The sequence below is a fragment of the Littorina saxatilis genome, linkage group LG7 (genome assembly GCF_037325665.1).
Source record: "Littorina saxatilis isolate snail1 linkage group LG7, US_GU_Lsax_2.0, whole genome shotgun sequence".
In the NCBI taxonomy this organism is placed as follows: domain Eukaryota; kingdom Metazoa; phylum Mollusca; class Gastropoda; order Littorinimorpha; family Littorinidae; genus Littorina; species Littorina saxatilis.
The window spans coordinates 43,020,571-43,035,022 of record NC_090251.1 but is presented as its reverse complement, the minus strand read 5'-3'; the positions used below and the strand labels follow the sequence as shown (position 1 = coordinate 43,035,022).

The 14,452-nt window shown below is 41.7% G+C and overlaps 1 protein-coding gene across 1 annotated transcript in view; it reads right to left on the bottom strand.

Moving 5' to 3' along the window:
• Positions 1 to 11,234: 11,234 nt before the first annotated feature.
• The window catches only part of LOC138971527 (prestin-like), a 41,711-nt gene continuing 38,493 nt past the window's right edge, over positions 11,235 to 14,452 (bottom strand). Inside the window, exons 4-5 of the mRNA XM_070344272.1 lie at positions 12,063 to 12,752; positions 11,235 to 11,682 (exon numbers count right to left, since the gene is read on the bottom strand). Coding sequence (XP_070200373.1) covers positions 11,320 to 11,682; positions 12,063 to 12,752 — 1,053 coding nt within the window. The 3' untranslated portion in view covers positions 11,235 to 11,319. The remainder of the gene's footprint in view (positions 11,683 to 12,062; positions 12,753 to 14,452) is intronic.

Here is a 14,452-nt window from a genome sequence, read left to right as displayed (position 1 = left end):
ACGTTTCTTTCATTCTCCCTTCTTTTCTTTGCTTCTCCTGCCATTGTTTGCACATAATCAAAAACTGTCCAAACTGAATGTAAATTAAGATTTGTTGTGCGTCCTGTCTTTTGAGATTTCTCATCCCTTTTTGCAGTCTTTCCACAATATCTTTTTCATTTTCTGCTTGAGCAAAATAAGCATTTGTGAAAGCTTCTGTGGATATAGCATGGCTAACATCTGCTTGGTTTGAAACGAGATAGTGATGTAAATCATTTGGCGTTGTTGGTTCTACTCTCTTTTTCTTTCCGTCTTTTTCTTTGAACAAATCTTCTATCTTCCTTTTTGGTTTTTTGGGCAGTCTCATTAATCCTTCTGTTTTAGCCTTAACTGCTATTAAGGCCATCTGCTCAAAATATTTTCTATTCTCTTCTAGTACATGCTGTTCTTCTTCTGTCCAAAATTCTGATGGTGTTGGCGCTGGTAGTGGGACATTACAAGCTTGTTCCATGTCAGGTAGAATTAAAGTTGTTGACCGCCTAGAATAATCTAACAATTCTTGATGAACATTTTGCGATTCAAGAAGCTCTTTCTCTAATTCTGCGACATTCACCTTGTTAAATTAAGCACTTTTTTCACTGAAACACATACACGTCCTCACAGAACAGCACCGCAATACGAAATGGCGAGACAGGTCTGCCTGGTTGCTAACAACACAAACTAGATCGGGTTGTTATCAACAGACAGTGGTGGGCGGAAGTGACGTAACTGTTGCCAACACATGATTTAATCTTGTCTTGCCATTGGAGGAATATAGAAGACAGGCTTGCTGTTTGTTTTTACCAGATCAATACGGTAGTTATGGCTTACCGACGAACGGGCAGATTGGATCAATACGCACGCTGGCTGCAACTAGTTAATATTTCAATGGAAACTAAATTTAGCGTTGCACAGAGAGAAAGGGAGAATGTACGTTCTGGGTTACTGATTCCGACAGACCCGGCATTGGTTCAAAACAACCTTACTTTACTGTATTTTTTTTGTATGGATTTATGCAGTATTTTTCTGATTTTGTCGCATGTTTCATTTTAGTAAAAGTTTAGTCCAGAAGCCTATTTTGCGTTAATATTTAGGGTCTGTCGGAATCGGTGAGCCAGAACGTACATTCTCCCTTTCTCTCCCCTTCGTTCTATATTTCAGTCGGATCAGAAACTGGATAGTTCGGCTTTTAAAAGAAAGAATCGTCCCCCGATCTTTTTCTCCCTTGTGTGAATCACTGAGTGGTCAACTTCTCTTGTTTAGTGCACATTGCTCAGAGAAAGAGAATGAAAGTGAGATAGAGAGACAGAGAGAGAGAGAGAGACACAGAGAGAGACACAGAGAGACACAGAGAGACACAGAGAGAGAGAGCTCCTATGACTAAACTTTTATTGTTTAGTTTTGTACATCACATCTTACAACTTTTGGCTCGGAATTGTTACCACCATTCATTGTGCAATTTTAGTGGCAGTGCATTCATCAGAGAATGAGAGATTGCCCGTTCTTCATGTTAGTGATAGTAACACTTTCAAAAGGTATCAACACTACTGGTGCGTGCCACAAGGAAAACAGAATAATAATAATATTTCCAGTTCCTTTTCCACACCAACGGAAACGTATGTTCCGATCTTTCTTTTCTCTCATCAACAATCACATGTTTTGGGGAGAGAGAGAGAGAGAGAAAAACAAACACATTCGTAGCAAACGCAACACTTATGTGTGTGTGTGTGCGAATGAATCACAGATTGTCTAAAATCGTAAACAGGGACTTCAGGACTTCAATTTTTTTTGTTTTTCATATCAAACAACGTTTAGCTCAAAAACTTGTCCCCCGTGTGCTGCATTCTCTTTCTTTTTGTTTTATATCTCCCAATTTGTAGCTTTGTTCTGTGTATCTGGTCAGGGGTTCAACTCGCTTCGTTTTTGGATTGTCCTCAAACTGCCTTGCACAGATCGTTGTCGAAATCGTAAAGGATGTTAACTTTCTGTTTCCGTGTGTGCTCTTTGTAAAATTGTGTTGTAAATTTTGTGTACATAATTGTTTTGTTGTGTCGTTTTACAACTTACAATTTGTAGCTTTGTATATGTTAAGGGGTTCAACTCGCTTCGTTATTTGATTAAGTCCCTAAATTTTGGTTGTGGTTTAATTTTTGTTTTGTTTTTGTTCTTTTTCATTTTGTTTTTGTTGTTGTCTTCTTATATTGGGACTTATTTTTCCACTGCGGTCGTTGGGAGATGTTGTCAGTCCAACTTCCACCAGACAACCCCACCCTCTCCCGTGGGTATCTGCTTTATATAGATGTTGATGTAAGATCGATGAGTCCTGTGATTGGTTGATTTGTGTTTTTGGTTATGATTGGTCGGTCGGTTTTCTCTCGGGCGTTTTGATTGGTTGGAACCAAAGCACTGTTCATTATTCCTACGACGAGAAAAAAGGAAGGTCACCACACTAATTTTGATTGGCTGAATAATATTGCTAATATTCCTCCGCGTAGAGAGATATCAAAAAAGAAGTTCTCTTTTTGATCACATTACTTTCTTTTTAGCATCGTGCTCAAAAGTCACTAACAACACAAACACTAAGACTTTTTGTTGTTACAATTCTTTCGAAGCGAGTTTGTGGGGGGCCCCAACTATAAAACAAAAAGTAGTTCTCCTTTTTGTGTGGCCAGAGTCCTATATTTTATAAGTACTATTTTAACAAAGTGCTCAAAAGTCACTAACACAAACACCTCCACTACTAACACAAAGACTCGTTGTTGTTGAAATTCTTTCGAAGCGAGTTTAGGGGCCAAATAAACAGAAGTTCTCATTGCCAGAATCATATATTATGTAGTCTATAACAGCACTTTAGCATCGTACTCAAAAGTCACTAACACCACCACTTCCACAAAGACTTTTTGTTGTTGAAATTCTTTCGAAGCGAGTTTGGGGCCAAATAAACAGAAGTTCTCTTTTGTCAGAATCATATATCTATAAGCCTGCACATCACTTTTTTGTGTGGATCATCGTACTTAAATGTCCTGACACAATATCAACGCAGAAAGGACGGTGAAAGGTTCCCCCCTTCTTTCTTTCTTTCTTTCTTCTCTCAATCATGAATTTTCTTTTTTTCTTTGTTAATTCCGTTTCAAATTGTGTGAAGTTTTTTTGTTTCCATCCTTGTCATTTTTGGGTGTGGATGGGTGTTTGGTTTCGAGTCTAGAAATAAAGTTGTACATTATAATTTATGGGAGTGAGAGTAGTACGTTGTTCTTCGTCTTCTTCTTAAAACTTTTGATTGAGATGACTGATATGTGGGTAATTTGTTGTGAGCGGCGAAAAGTTACTCGCCAGTATACATTATTAATGCCCAGACACAACTTCGACACAGAAAGGACGGTGAAAGGTTCCCCCTTCTTTCTTCGTCTTTCTTTCTTTCTTCTCAATCATGAATCTTCTTTTTTTCTTTGGTAATTCCGTTTCAAATTGTGTGAAGTTTTTTTTGTTTCCTTCCTTGTCATTACCGACCCAAAACCACTGAGACACTTTGAACTCCGTTTTGGATTTTTTTTTTTGGTGTAGGGCCATTCACATTCACTGATTTCACTCCATTTTTTTTGTTGGTGTTGTGAAAGCATGGCGAAAGAGTCGGCTAGGAATCTTGATGATGATGATGATGGTGGTGTTGGCGGATTTGAGCCAACTTTCTACTATCAGGATGATATAGTCTACGACTGATCCGACAGACGCCCCTATCGGTTTTGTTTGATTGAAGGGGAGAGACTGAGAGATGGCGGCCAGCCAACCCTCCCGTTTTTCATTGGTCGCTGTGTTTTAAACTGTGTGTGACTTTTAGTCTTGTATTGGTATTGGTATGGAATCTTTTTTTCCTTCTCGGTCAGGTTTAACTCAACCACGACTTTTTGCCCGAAGTATAGTAGCCACAGAGATTGCGGTTGAATGAGTGAGGTAGGATTTTCTCGTCTGCCAAACGAATTCTTCCTCATCACCCAAACCCGGGGCCACCTCTTCTAACGCGGGCCGCGAAGTTTATCTCACTAGTTGCAGACCTCGGGCTGATACTACATACCGTTTTGGACCTGATAACAGGTTTTCTGAGAGATTACACTCTATACGAGAATCAGACTATATTTAGAGCAAAACAAGTTGACGGGTTTTTTTTTTGTTTTGCTTCAAGCTTTTATAAAAGAAATATCACCCGGCGGTGGTGGTGGTAAAAGACAGACAGCAATTGAACGGCCGTGAAGTCTGTGTGATGGCATTCCAGTTATTGGTGGTATTGTGTTCTAGGTGGTGGCAAGACTTTCTTCTTTATAAAAACAACAAAACAAAAAACCATTGCTTTTGTCAGATCGCAGTCGCGACTTAAAAAAAGAAAAAGGAGTTGAACTACAAAACAACAACACACACATTTTCCTGCTTTGTGTGCGTATATATAGAGAAAAAGATCGGCGAGACCAAAATTTCACTTTTTCTTTTTTCTTCTTGTGAGATCATGGATTTTTGTACGAGGAGGATAACGAACACTACTACTGACCAACAACTTGAAGAAGAAAATAATAAAAAGGTCGACAGCGTAGCAATAATATCATCAGCAAAGACAGAAGCAGTCTGTGAAATGGGAATTCCAGAACATATAATAGTCATGCAAGTTATCGAAAATCGACGCCTGGATTTTACTGATGGAGAAAAGGAATTCGTCTGTGTCCAAGAGCTTTATCTCGCAGCTTATGAGATCGCACAAAGTCCAGAAAAGCAGGCTCAATTATCAAGAAAACTGTACTTAGCCGAAGAAAAAGAAGAAGAAGAAGAAGAAGAAGAAGAACGCCGTCGTCGTCGTCGCGAACAACTGGAACGCGTACGATTCTTAGCCAAAGAAAACCAGAACTTGAGAAACCGTAAATTCTGCCGAGCTTGTTTAAAAGTGGAGCTAGCTAACAGTGGTATTACTTTCTTACCCTGCGGACATTTTCTCACCTGTGAAAAATGCTCGGACATGTTTGACGATTGTTTGGCTTGCGGCAAGAAAATCATGGGGACCGTCCGCACATTTCTGTCGTAAAAGTGAGTAATTATTTTGTCAACACACACAGCCACCATTTCAAATCCAGGCAGAATATTGAAATGAAATTGGAAGGAGAGAGAGAGAAAGAGAGCCGGCTGGTCTCTCTTGACAAACCGGCAGGGAAATAAAGAAGAGGGAAGGGACAGATTTTGACTTCAACACCGCGACCATGCAGATTTCTCAACAACAAAACAAAAAAAGGAAGGGGAGTTTTCACCACAGATCCTCCCCCGCCCCGGTAGCACAACACATTGCTCTCTTGACTTAAACCGGCAGGGAAATAATGTTCTACCCCCCCGTTGTCCGCTCTTCTTGTCAATTTCACTACTGCCTTTGTTTGCCATGAGCATGAGCGGTGGACTGACACGGGATGCTATAGTACGAGTATAATATAACATACCCGTCTTGCTGAAAAATTGGCATTGGCGTTCAGTTTCATTCTGTGAGTTCGACAGCTACTTGACTAAATGTTGTATTTTCGTCTTACGCCGCGACTTGTTTTCTTTTTGTTTTCAAGCCACAACTAAACGGGACATGTTCTCTCTCTCCCCAAACACAGAAACAAGTTAATATATGCTTTATTGACCCCCGGATCTCCACAGCGTTAATCAGGCGCGGTGTTCTTCACGGCAATTCAGTGAGTGATTCGTCGAAAGCTGTAGTCCCCTGCTAGTACTTATAGTGATCATCTTCTATCAAAAATCTGACATGCACCACATAACATGATGGGTGTAAGTTAGTCCTTGTTGTTTGAACTCAGAACTCAGAACTCAGAACTCAGAACTCATTTAATTGTCATAAAAACACAGTAAAGGGTTTATCAGACACGAAGTGGATATTTGTAAAGACAAGAAGAAATATCGTCCATGGAGCAGTGATTACAACATTGTTATGTATCTGTAGTTATGTCATTATTCCGTATAATCATGCAGTTGTATACAAATTCAGCAAGTTGTTGCTGTATCGGTACGTCTTGCATCGCGGACATCAGCTGACTCGGATTTCGAGCATTAACACGTGCATGTTCCATAAGCTGCAAGCGTAGATGATCATGAAATCTTGTACAACTATCCAGGAAATGGAGCTCGTCTTCAATCACGCCACACACGGTGCACTTTCTATCCTCTCTGGGTGTGTTTGTGTATCTCCCCCTTTCGATTTTTAAATCGTGAGCGCTAATACGCAATCTACACACAGCTTTTCTGTGTTTGGGGTTGGTTACACATGTCAAGTATGCTTCACAGTCGTAATCGCCGTCAGTAATTGTGTTGTAGTTTTTGCAGTTTTGAGCCCTCAGTCAGTCTTCTTTCCTTGCCAAAATCGTACGTATTCGTATTCTAGTCCTCGTCATAGAGTTTTCATCAGCGCGGCATTCTTTTGGACTGCTGACTCAAGTATCCAGTTATGGTCCAGTCCGAGGTTACCTATGATTGCCGCCGCTCGAATGAAATGTATCCATTGCGGTGAGCTGTCTTGTGGTCTGTCGATCATGTCAGCGTAAGCCTGTCGTAAATATGAATTTTCTTCTGACTCAACGATGTGGGTCCAGAAGTTTATTGTTTGTTCAATTAGTTTTATACCCACAGGGAGTTGCCCGAGCTCTGCTAGCGTTGGCAAGTTCATTGCTTTACTGTGGACAGCCAAGAAGACGTTTACTGAATTTTAAATGCACTTGTTCATGGGGTAGATTATTTGATAGACACTTATCGAATATGTCGGGTAGCGGATTGTTCGTTTTGGATGTTGATTGCTGATGGGAACCAGACCTCGGCTCCATAAGTGGACACAGGGGCGACTATTAAGGTATAAAATAGTTGCATCATAGTTTGTGTTGTGTGCGTGTGGCTGTGCTGGAAGACATCACATATGATGTAGAATGCATGCATTATTATAACGGGGCCGCTTAGTGCAAATCACGCTCACATTTCTCTAGGAGTGTTTGGTGTCTATGTAAACTGTGTTCACTAGACTATATGCGATGAGATCAAGAGCGTTGCAACTGGGAATATTATTTTATCTATGAAAAACAACAAAGGCAGTATGTTTTCCCCCGCCGTCCCCGCAGACTGAAAAGGAGCAGAGTATAGTATCAGCCTGCCCACTGACGTGGTGGGGGTATCGCGTAATAACAGCGTGTGCTCGCCGCTCGCAGGCCACTCAGGAGAAGTTAAGATCCGCGGTAGTACAGCTGGTGTTACTATTATACGCGGCCGTGTGCAGAGAGAAAATGAATATTCTTCCCCTTCGTTCGTTATTTTACCTGAACAGAAACTGTATAGTTGCGTGGGTTTTTTTTTTTAAAGAAAGAATCGTCCCCGATCTTTTCTCCTGTGTGTGAATTTAAGAATCGTTCCTGCTTTTTCCCTTACCTTTCTTTTCATATCAACTAAACATGCTTGGGATGCGAGAGAGAGAGAGAGAAAACATTCGTCTAAATCGTAGTAGGGGTCAACTTCTCTCGTTTAGTGCACATTGCTCAGAGAAAGAGAATGAAAAAGAGAGAATGAGAGAGAGAAAAGAAATCAACGCTATACACGAATAATTCAATCGCAGCTTGCTCAAGCGGCTTGGGGAAGAAACATTCACCACCACTATACAAAGCCAAACAAGCGGGAGATTTGCCTGTATAATAGCAGCAACGCGGGGCGTGACTCATCATTAGGCCCTACAATTATCGCAAACAAGCAGTGGGTAGTAGCCTTACCAGCCGTAGTAGAATAGTAAAAGCTTGGCCGCTACTGGGGCTGAAAACTAAAAACTCGCAGTTGTGAAATTCCGGAGTTGCAGCTCTTCCTCCCATGACTCGTTGTCATAATTCTAGTTTTTCATGTGTGTGTGGTTTTGTTTTGTTTAGTGTGGGTTGATTTTTGGAAGAAGAAAAAAGAAGAGGGAAGGGAAAGATTTTGACTTCAATACCGCGACCATACACAAACCGGCAGAGAAATAATCTTCTACCCCCGTTGTCCGCTCTTCTTGTCAATTTCACTACTGCCTTTGCCATGAGCATGAGCGGTGGACTGACGATGCTACGAGTATCTTGCTGAAAAATTGCATTGCGTTCAGTTTCATTCTGTGAGTTCGTCCCCGCAGACAGAAAAAAAGAGCAGAGTATAGTATCAGCCCGCTGACGTGGGGGTATCGCGTAATAACAGCGTGTGCTCGCCGCTCGCAGGCCACCCAGGAGATTAAGATCCGCGGTAGTACAGCTGGCGTTACTATTATACGTACGCGGCCGTGTGCAGAGAGAAAATGAATATTCTTCCCCTTCGTTCGTTATTTTACCTGAACAGAAACTGTATAGTTGCGTGGTTTTTTTTTTTTTAAAGAAAGAATCGTCCCCGATCTTTTCTCCTGTGTGTGAATTTAAGAATCGTTCCTGCTTTTTCCCTTACCTTTCTTTTCATATCAACTAAACATGCTTGGGATGCGAGAGAAAGAGAGAGAAGAAAAATCAACGCTATGGAACACGAATAATTCAGTCGCAGCTTGCTTGGCGGCTTGGGGGATCGAGAGACATTCGCCGCGTCAGTTGACACCTCCGGCCCCGGTCCAACAAACTATTGTGCTCGAGAAAGAAGAGAAATCAACGCTATGGAACACCGACCAATTCAGTCGCAGCTTGCTTATTAAAGCGGCTTGGGGGAGAAACATTCGCCGCGTCAGTTGACACCACCGGCCCCCGTTCTAACAAACTATTGTCCTTCCCAGCACAGAAACAGTGAACGGGAAACATCAACGCTGGGGTGTTCTGAAGAAATTGAAAGGTAGCCTCGTCACTGAGGGGACAACCGGCGTATTCAAACCCATAGGCCTATCCTCATCACTTTGTTTCTCGATTGATAAGTCAGAATCATATACACGAGAAATCGACACAAAAAATAAACGGGGAAGAAAGAATTCCGGCCTTCCTCTTGTAATTTATTTCTGTCTCTCTCTCTTCTTTCTCTTTTTTGTTTCAAATGTTGTGTGGGGTTTTCCCCGTTCCAATTCTTGGGTTTTTTTCGTTTTTGATTTCGAGTCTAAAATAAAGTTGTTGTAAATTTCTTGAGTGTGAATTGCTCTTCTTCGTCTTTTTAAAACTTTTGTTTGAGATGATGACTGATATGGGTGGTGTTGGGCGGCGAAGTTACCTTCCCTGGTATACATTATTGTCCTGACACAAGAATTCTACTGGTTTTCAACAACAACGACGACGACGACGAGGAGGAGGTGGTTTATTTGTGTTCCACATATCTCACCCGGTTGAGGGGGAGAAGAAAGAAAAGAAAGGGTGGTGGTCCAACAACACAAGTGACCACCACCACTATACAAAGCCAAACAATCGGGAGATTTGCCTGTATAGCAGCAACGCGGGGCGTGACTCATCATTAGGCTATTATCGCAAACAAGCAGTGGGTAGCCTTACCAGCCGAAGTAGAATAGTAAAAGCTTGGCCGCTACTGGGGCTGAAAACTAAAAACTCGCAGTTGTGAAATTCCGGAGTTGCAGCTCTTCCTCCCATGACTCGTTGTCATAATTCTAGTTTTTCATGTGTGTGTGGTTTTGTTTTGTTTTGTGTGGGTTGATTTTTGGAAGAAGAAAAAGAAGAGGGAAGGGAAAGATTTTGACTTCAACACCGCGACCATGCAGATTTCTCAACAACAACACACACAAAAAAAAGGAAGGGGAGTTTTCACCACAGATCCTCCCCCGCCTCGGCAGAACACATTGACAAAAAAATTGAAATGAATTTTGGAGACCGCAGCCCTGAGAGAGAGAAAGAGAAAGAGAGAGAGAAGGCGAAGGCGAATTTTTATTGCATCAAACACAATGTGTATGTGCAAGGGGGAGAAATAGTTAGCATGTGAACAAAGTGGACTTGACCGTCCGGAAGCAAGGCAACTTAAAATCAACACCTAGCGGCACAAGAAGTAAAAACAGAGAAGAAAACAAATACAGTAAGATGAAGACAAGGCTTTTGGGTTGTACGATCATACCGGTCTATTTCACAATTGATTTTCTCTTTGTCTAAACGCGTAGAACACATAATTTGACTATGCAATCAGTCGTAATTTGTTGTCAGTCTGTAAAATACACAACGATGAGTTGGAGAACTGGTCAAGGTCAAAACAAGCACCAATGTACTTTTGACGGATTGCATTGTAAGCTGGGAAGTGGTTTTCATTTTCTTCAGTTGATTTACAAAATGTACAATTTCTGGATTCAGCGCACTCGGGATTATAGCGCAGTTTATTTACCTTCAATGGTGCAATGCCCAGTCTGAACTTTGTGTACATTTTGCGTATGTACTGGTTTTCAATGACACCCAGATACTTTTCTTTTTCAAGTTCTCCTTTAAACATCCTGTATACATCAAATCTCACACTTGTATCAAGCCGTTTACAGTGCCAGTTTTGCTCAAAGCAGTCTTGCAGACGTTGCTGTAATGTTCTAATATACGCACATTCCCTACCTACAGACCCGTTCAACCACACATCTCCAAATCCATTCATGCAAAGGAGGCATTTAACTTGTGAGACCCAATTCTGTTTTCCCCTTTCAACTGCGTTTTTTAACATGATGTATGACATCTTTGCATATCTCGAATCCGGCATAGTGTTTAAGTCTCAACCAGTACTTTACGCTTCGGATATTTGCTAGGATTGACAAAGTGCATCTTCCAAGTTCCCCATACACCATCTGGTTTGGACTGTTTGACGCGGAGATCCCGAGTAGTCTTTTACAGGCATACATGTGAACCTTTTCAATCTGTGAACAGTCAAAACATCCCCATAGTTCTGAGCCATAGAGCAAGATGGGAGCAACATTTGCGCATCAGAGAGAGAGAGAAAGAGAAAGAGAAAGAGAAAGAGAGAGAGAGAGATAGAGAGAGAGAGAAAGAGAAAGAGAAAGAGAGAGAGAAAGAGAAAGAGAAAGAGAGAGAGAGAGAGAGAAAGAGAGAGAGAAAGAGAGAGAGAGAGAAAGAGAGAGAGAGAGAAAGAGAGAGAGGGAAAGACTATAGATACACACACTCATACAACGGGAAGTAACCGTTGTTAAACAGAGAAATATTTTCCGACAACGGTTGTCGAACTTGGCATCTTTCTGACAGAGACACAGAATCACGATGATAAAAAAAAAAAATCCAAATATCATTCAACAACTCATGAAAAATTATAAATATTTTATTTCATATCAAAACCACGTGGACGATAACAGGCACCGCCCATCTGTTACATACATGTATATTTTACTCACATGGCCTGAAGTTTTCTACTTGGGCTATAACATATATATATATATATATAACAGATTTCCGTCTTTAACTCACCCAATCTCCATTCAATCGCACACTTTTTCACGTACCTAAAGATCTTAACACCTGGAGGTGCACAGACGCCTTTCCGGTCAAGGTCGACAATCACGTCTTCGTTGTTGGCCTTTCCGAGAAGTGTCCCTTTGGCAAGCAGGCTGACAACCATTACTGATGCCATAGAGAAGACCACGCCCGCCAGTAGGCCAATGACAAGGTCACTGAAGACGCTGACAAAGGCCGTCAGAATCCAAATGAAGAAGTCTGGTTTGTTCACGTGCCAGAACAGTTTCAGGTTGCGTATCTGAATGTTAAAAGTATATCAATTGATTGACGACCATCAAACCTATTTCATATCGACTTTTGTCTTGACTGCCTAATGGGAACGAAAAACCAAAGAAAGAAAGAAACAAACAAACAAATACACAAACAAAACCCCACATCATCCGTAAATCCAGATCCTTTATGGCAAGGCTTATTGACAACACTCAACATTATGGCCGAGCTGTGCTGCAGATTCCGAACAAAAAGGGACTCATCTATTGAGTCAGAGAGTACATTTATCTAAAACTTGTTTTAAATGACATACTTAATTATTACACTAATATTCAATAGTATTTAATACTCTGTATTCAATCGACGCAGAAACATCAAACTACTAAAACACAAACGAATCCTAATTACCTGCAACAACAGATCCTTCATCGCGACGATAATCATTGCCGCCAGCATAGCGATAGGGAGCGAGACGAACAGCTGCCCGACTACCAGCATCACCAGCAGGATAAACACAGCAGACGTCACTCCGTTCAGCGTGGACTTGGACCCCAGGGAGCTCAACATCATGGTGCGAGGGTAAGCGATGCAGGAGGGAAAGTTCTGGAAGAAGGACCCCACCAGCTGACAAAGACCGTAGGCCACGAGCTCCTGGTTGTCGTCGATTATGACGTCGTGGAGCTTGGCGGTCAGTTTGGCCAGAGAGATGGTCGAGGCGAAGATGAAGATGGCGGTGACGAAGGCGTCAGTGGCCACCCTGGGCAGACTCTCCATGCGAGGCAGAGACGGAGCCGGGATACCCACGGGAACATCCCCGACGATTACGATCCCGAACTTCTCGTTGAGCTTGGCGAAGTGGGAGACGAGCGTGGAGAGGATGACCACGATGGGCTCGATGGGGATGGGGATTTTTAGCTTGTGTTTGTAGCGCTCGTTGATGCCCAGTTTCACCGCCAGGAGCACCGCCATGCAGATGAGGCCCACGATGAGGTCAGCCACGTTGACGTCACGGATGTTGCTGAAGATATCGATGTAGGTCAGCACCAGTTTGCCCAGCCCGGTCCGCATTGGTAGCTTCAGGTGTAGCATCTTCACTATCTGTAAAGAGAGGGAGAGAAACTCCAGTGAAAATCACAAAAAGTGAACGTCAGTTGTAGAACAACTTACTCACAATGGAAAATACAGACACAGAGACAGAGATAGACAGCCGCCAGACAAAAACAGCTAGATAGACAGAAATGTTAGTCTCTTGCTATCTGGACAATGTCAAATTCAAAACACCTTAACCAAAGTTATAACATGTTTTCTTGCTGTTATTGTTAGCCACTCGGGAAAACAGACACTTTTCTTTCTTTACTTGGTGTTTAACGTCGTTTTCAACCACGAAGGTTATATCGCGACGAGGGAAAGGGGAAGATGGGATAGGGGAAAGGGGGGAGATGGGATAGAGCCACTTGTTAAGTGTTTCTTGTTCACAAAAGCACTCATCAAAAAATTGCTCCAGGGGCTTGCAACGTAATACAATATATGACCTTACTGGGAGAATGCAAGTTTCCAGTACAAAGGACTAAACATTTCTTACATACTGCTTGACTAAAATCTTTACAAACATTGACTATATTCTATACAAGAACCACTTAACAAGGGTTAACGGAGAAACAGAATCCGTTAGTCGCCTCATACGACATGCGGGGTGCAGAGAAATAAGGATGTAGAAAAGAAGACTTTTGGTAAGTGAAATAAAGGTGATGGATCCAGTCAGGTAGAAATAAGACAAGAAAAGAATTGGAAAACTGCAGGGAATAGTAGGGAGAGTTTTCTTGGAAGGAAATATAGGTGAAAGGACTGGTAAGGCAGAAATAAGACAAAAGAAGAGAAGAAACAGAACCGTTAGTCGCCTCTTACGACATGCTGGGTAGCATCGGGTAAATTCTTTCTAGTCCCTTTTGTCTCATCCTTGGTTACTTGCGGTTAACGGACTGGCCTGCCCCACGGACTTACGAGTACTCACACCGATTTTACCATATATGTAACTTTTGATTGATTAATATGAATTAATATGGATACTATCAAAATATGTTCTGTTAACATACACGGATTGAGAAATGCGATAAAAAGAAAAACGTTTTTCAATAACAAAAAGAAAGAAAAAACAGATATAATATGCGTACAAGAGTCTTATATCACTGACGACGTTAAGGAACTATGGGAAAAAGAATGGGGAGGGAAGATGTTTTATTCCACTGTCTCCAACCACAGTATGGGTCAGCTAGTTTTAGTTTGTTTGTTTGTTTGTTTGTTTATTTGTTGCTTAACGTCCAGCCGACTACGCAGAGCCATATCAGGACGAGGAAGGGGGGGATGAAGGGGGCCACTTGTCAAGCGATTCCTGTTTACAAATGCACTAACCCATTACTTGTGTCCCAGCAGGCTTTAGTAAAACTAAATTAATACCTACTGGAAGATTACCAGTTTCCAGTATGTTAAAATAGGCTTAACCTATCTACTGCTGGACTTACATCAGAACACTAACAGATTAAACTATACATGAATCGCGAGACAAGCGGCAAGAGAAGAGATTTTTGGAAAAAATACAGGTGAATGAGCAAGAAGGCAGAAAAAAGAAAAGAATTCATGAAGAAAAAGAGAGCATGACAGGAAAGAGGAACCAAAACAAAAATCTACCTAACAGCAAACTAGAAAGCTCCTGCGGTTCCCAAAACAGGAGGGGCCTTTAATTTCATAACCGCAGTGCCCCACTGCGGGAAGCTAGTTTTAGTGAATAAGAACTTTCAACA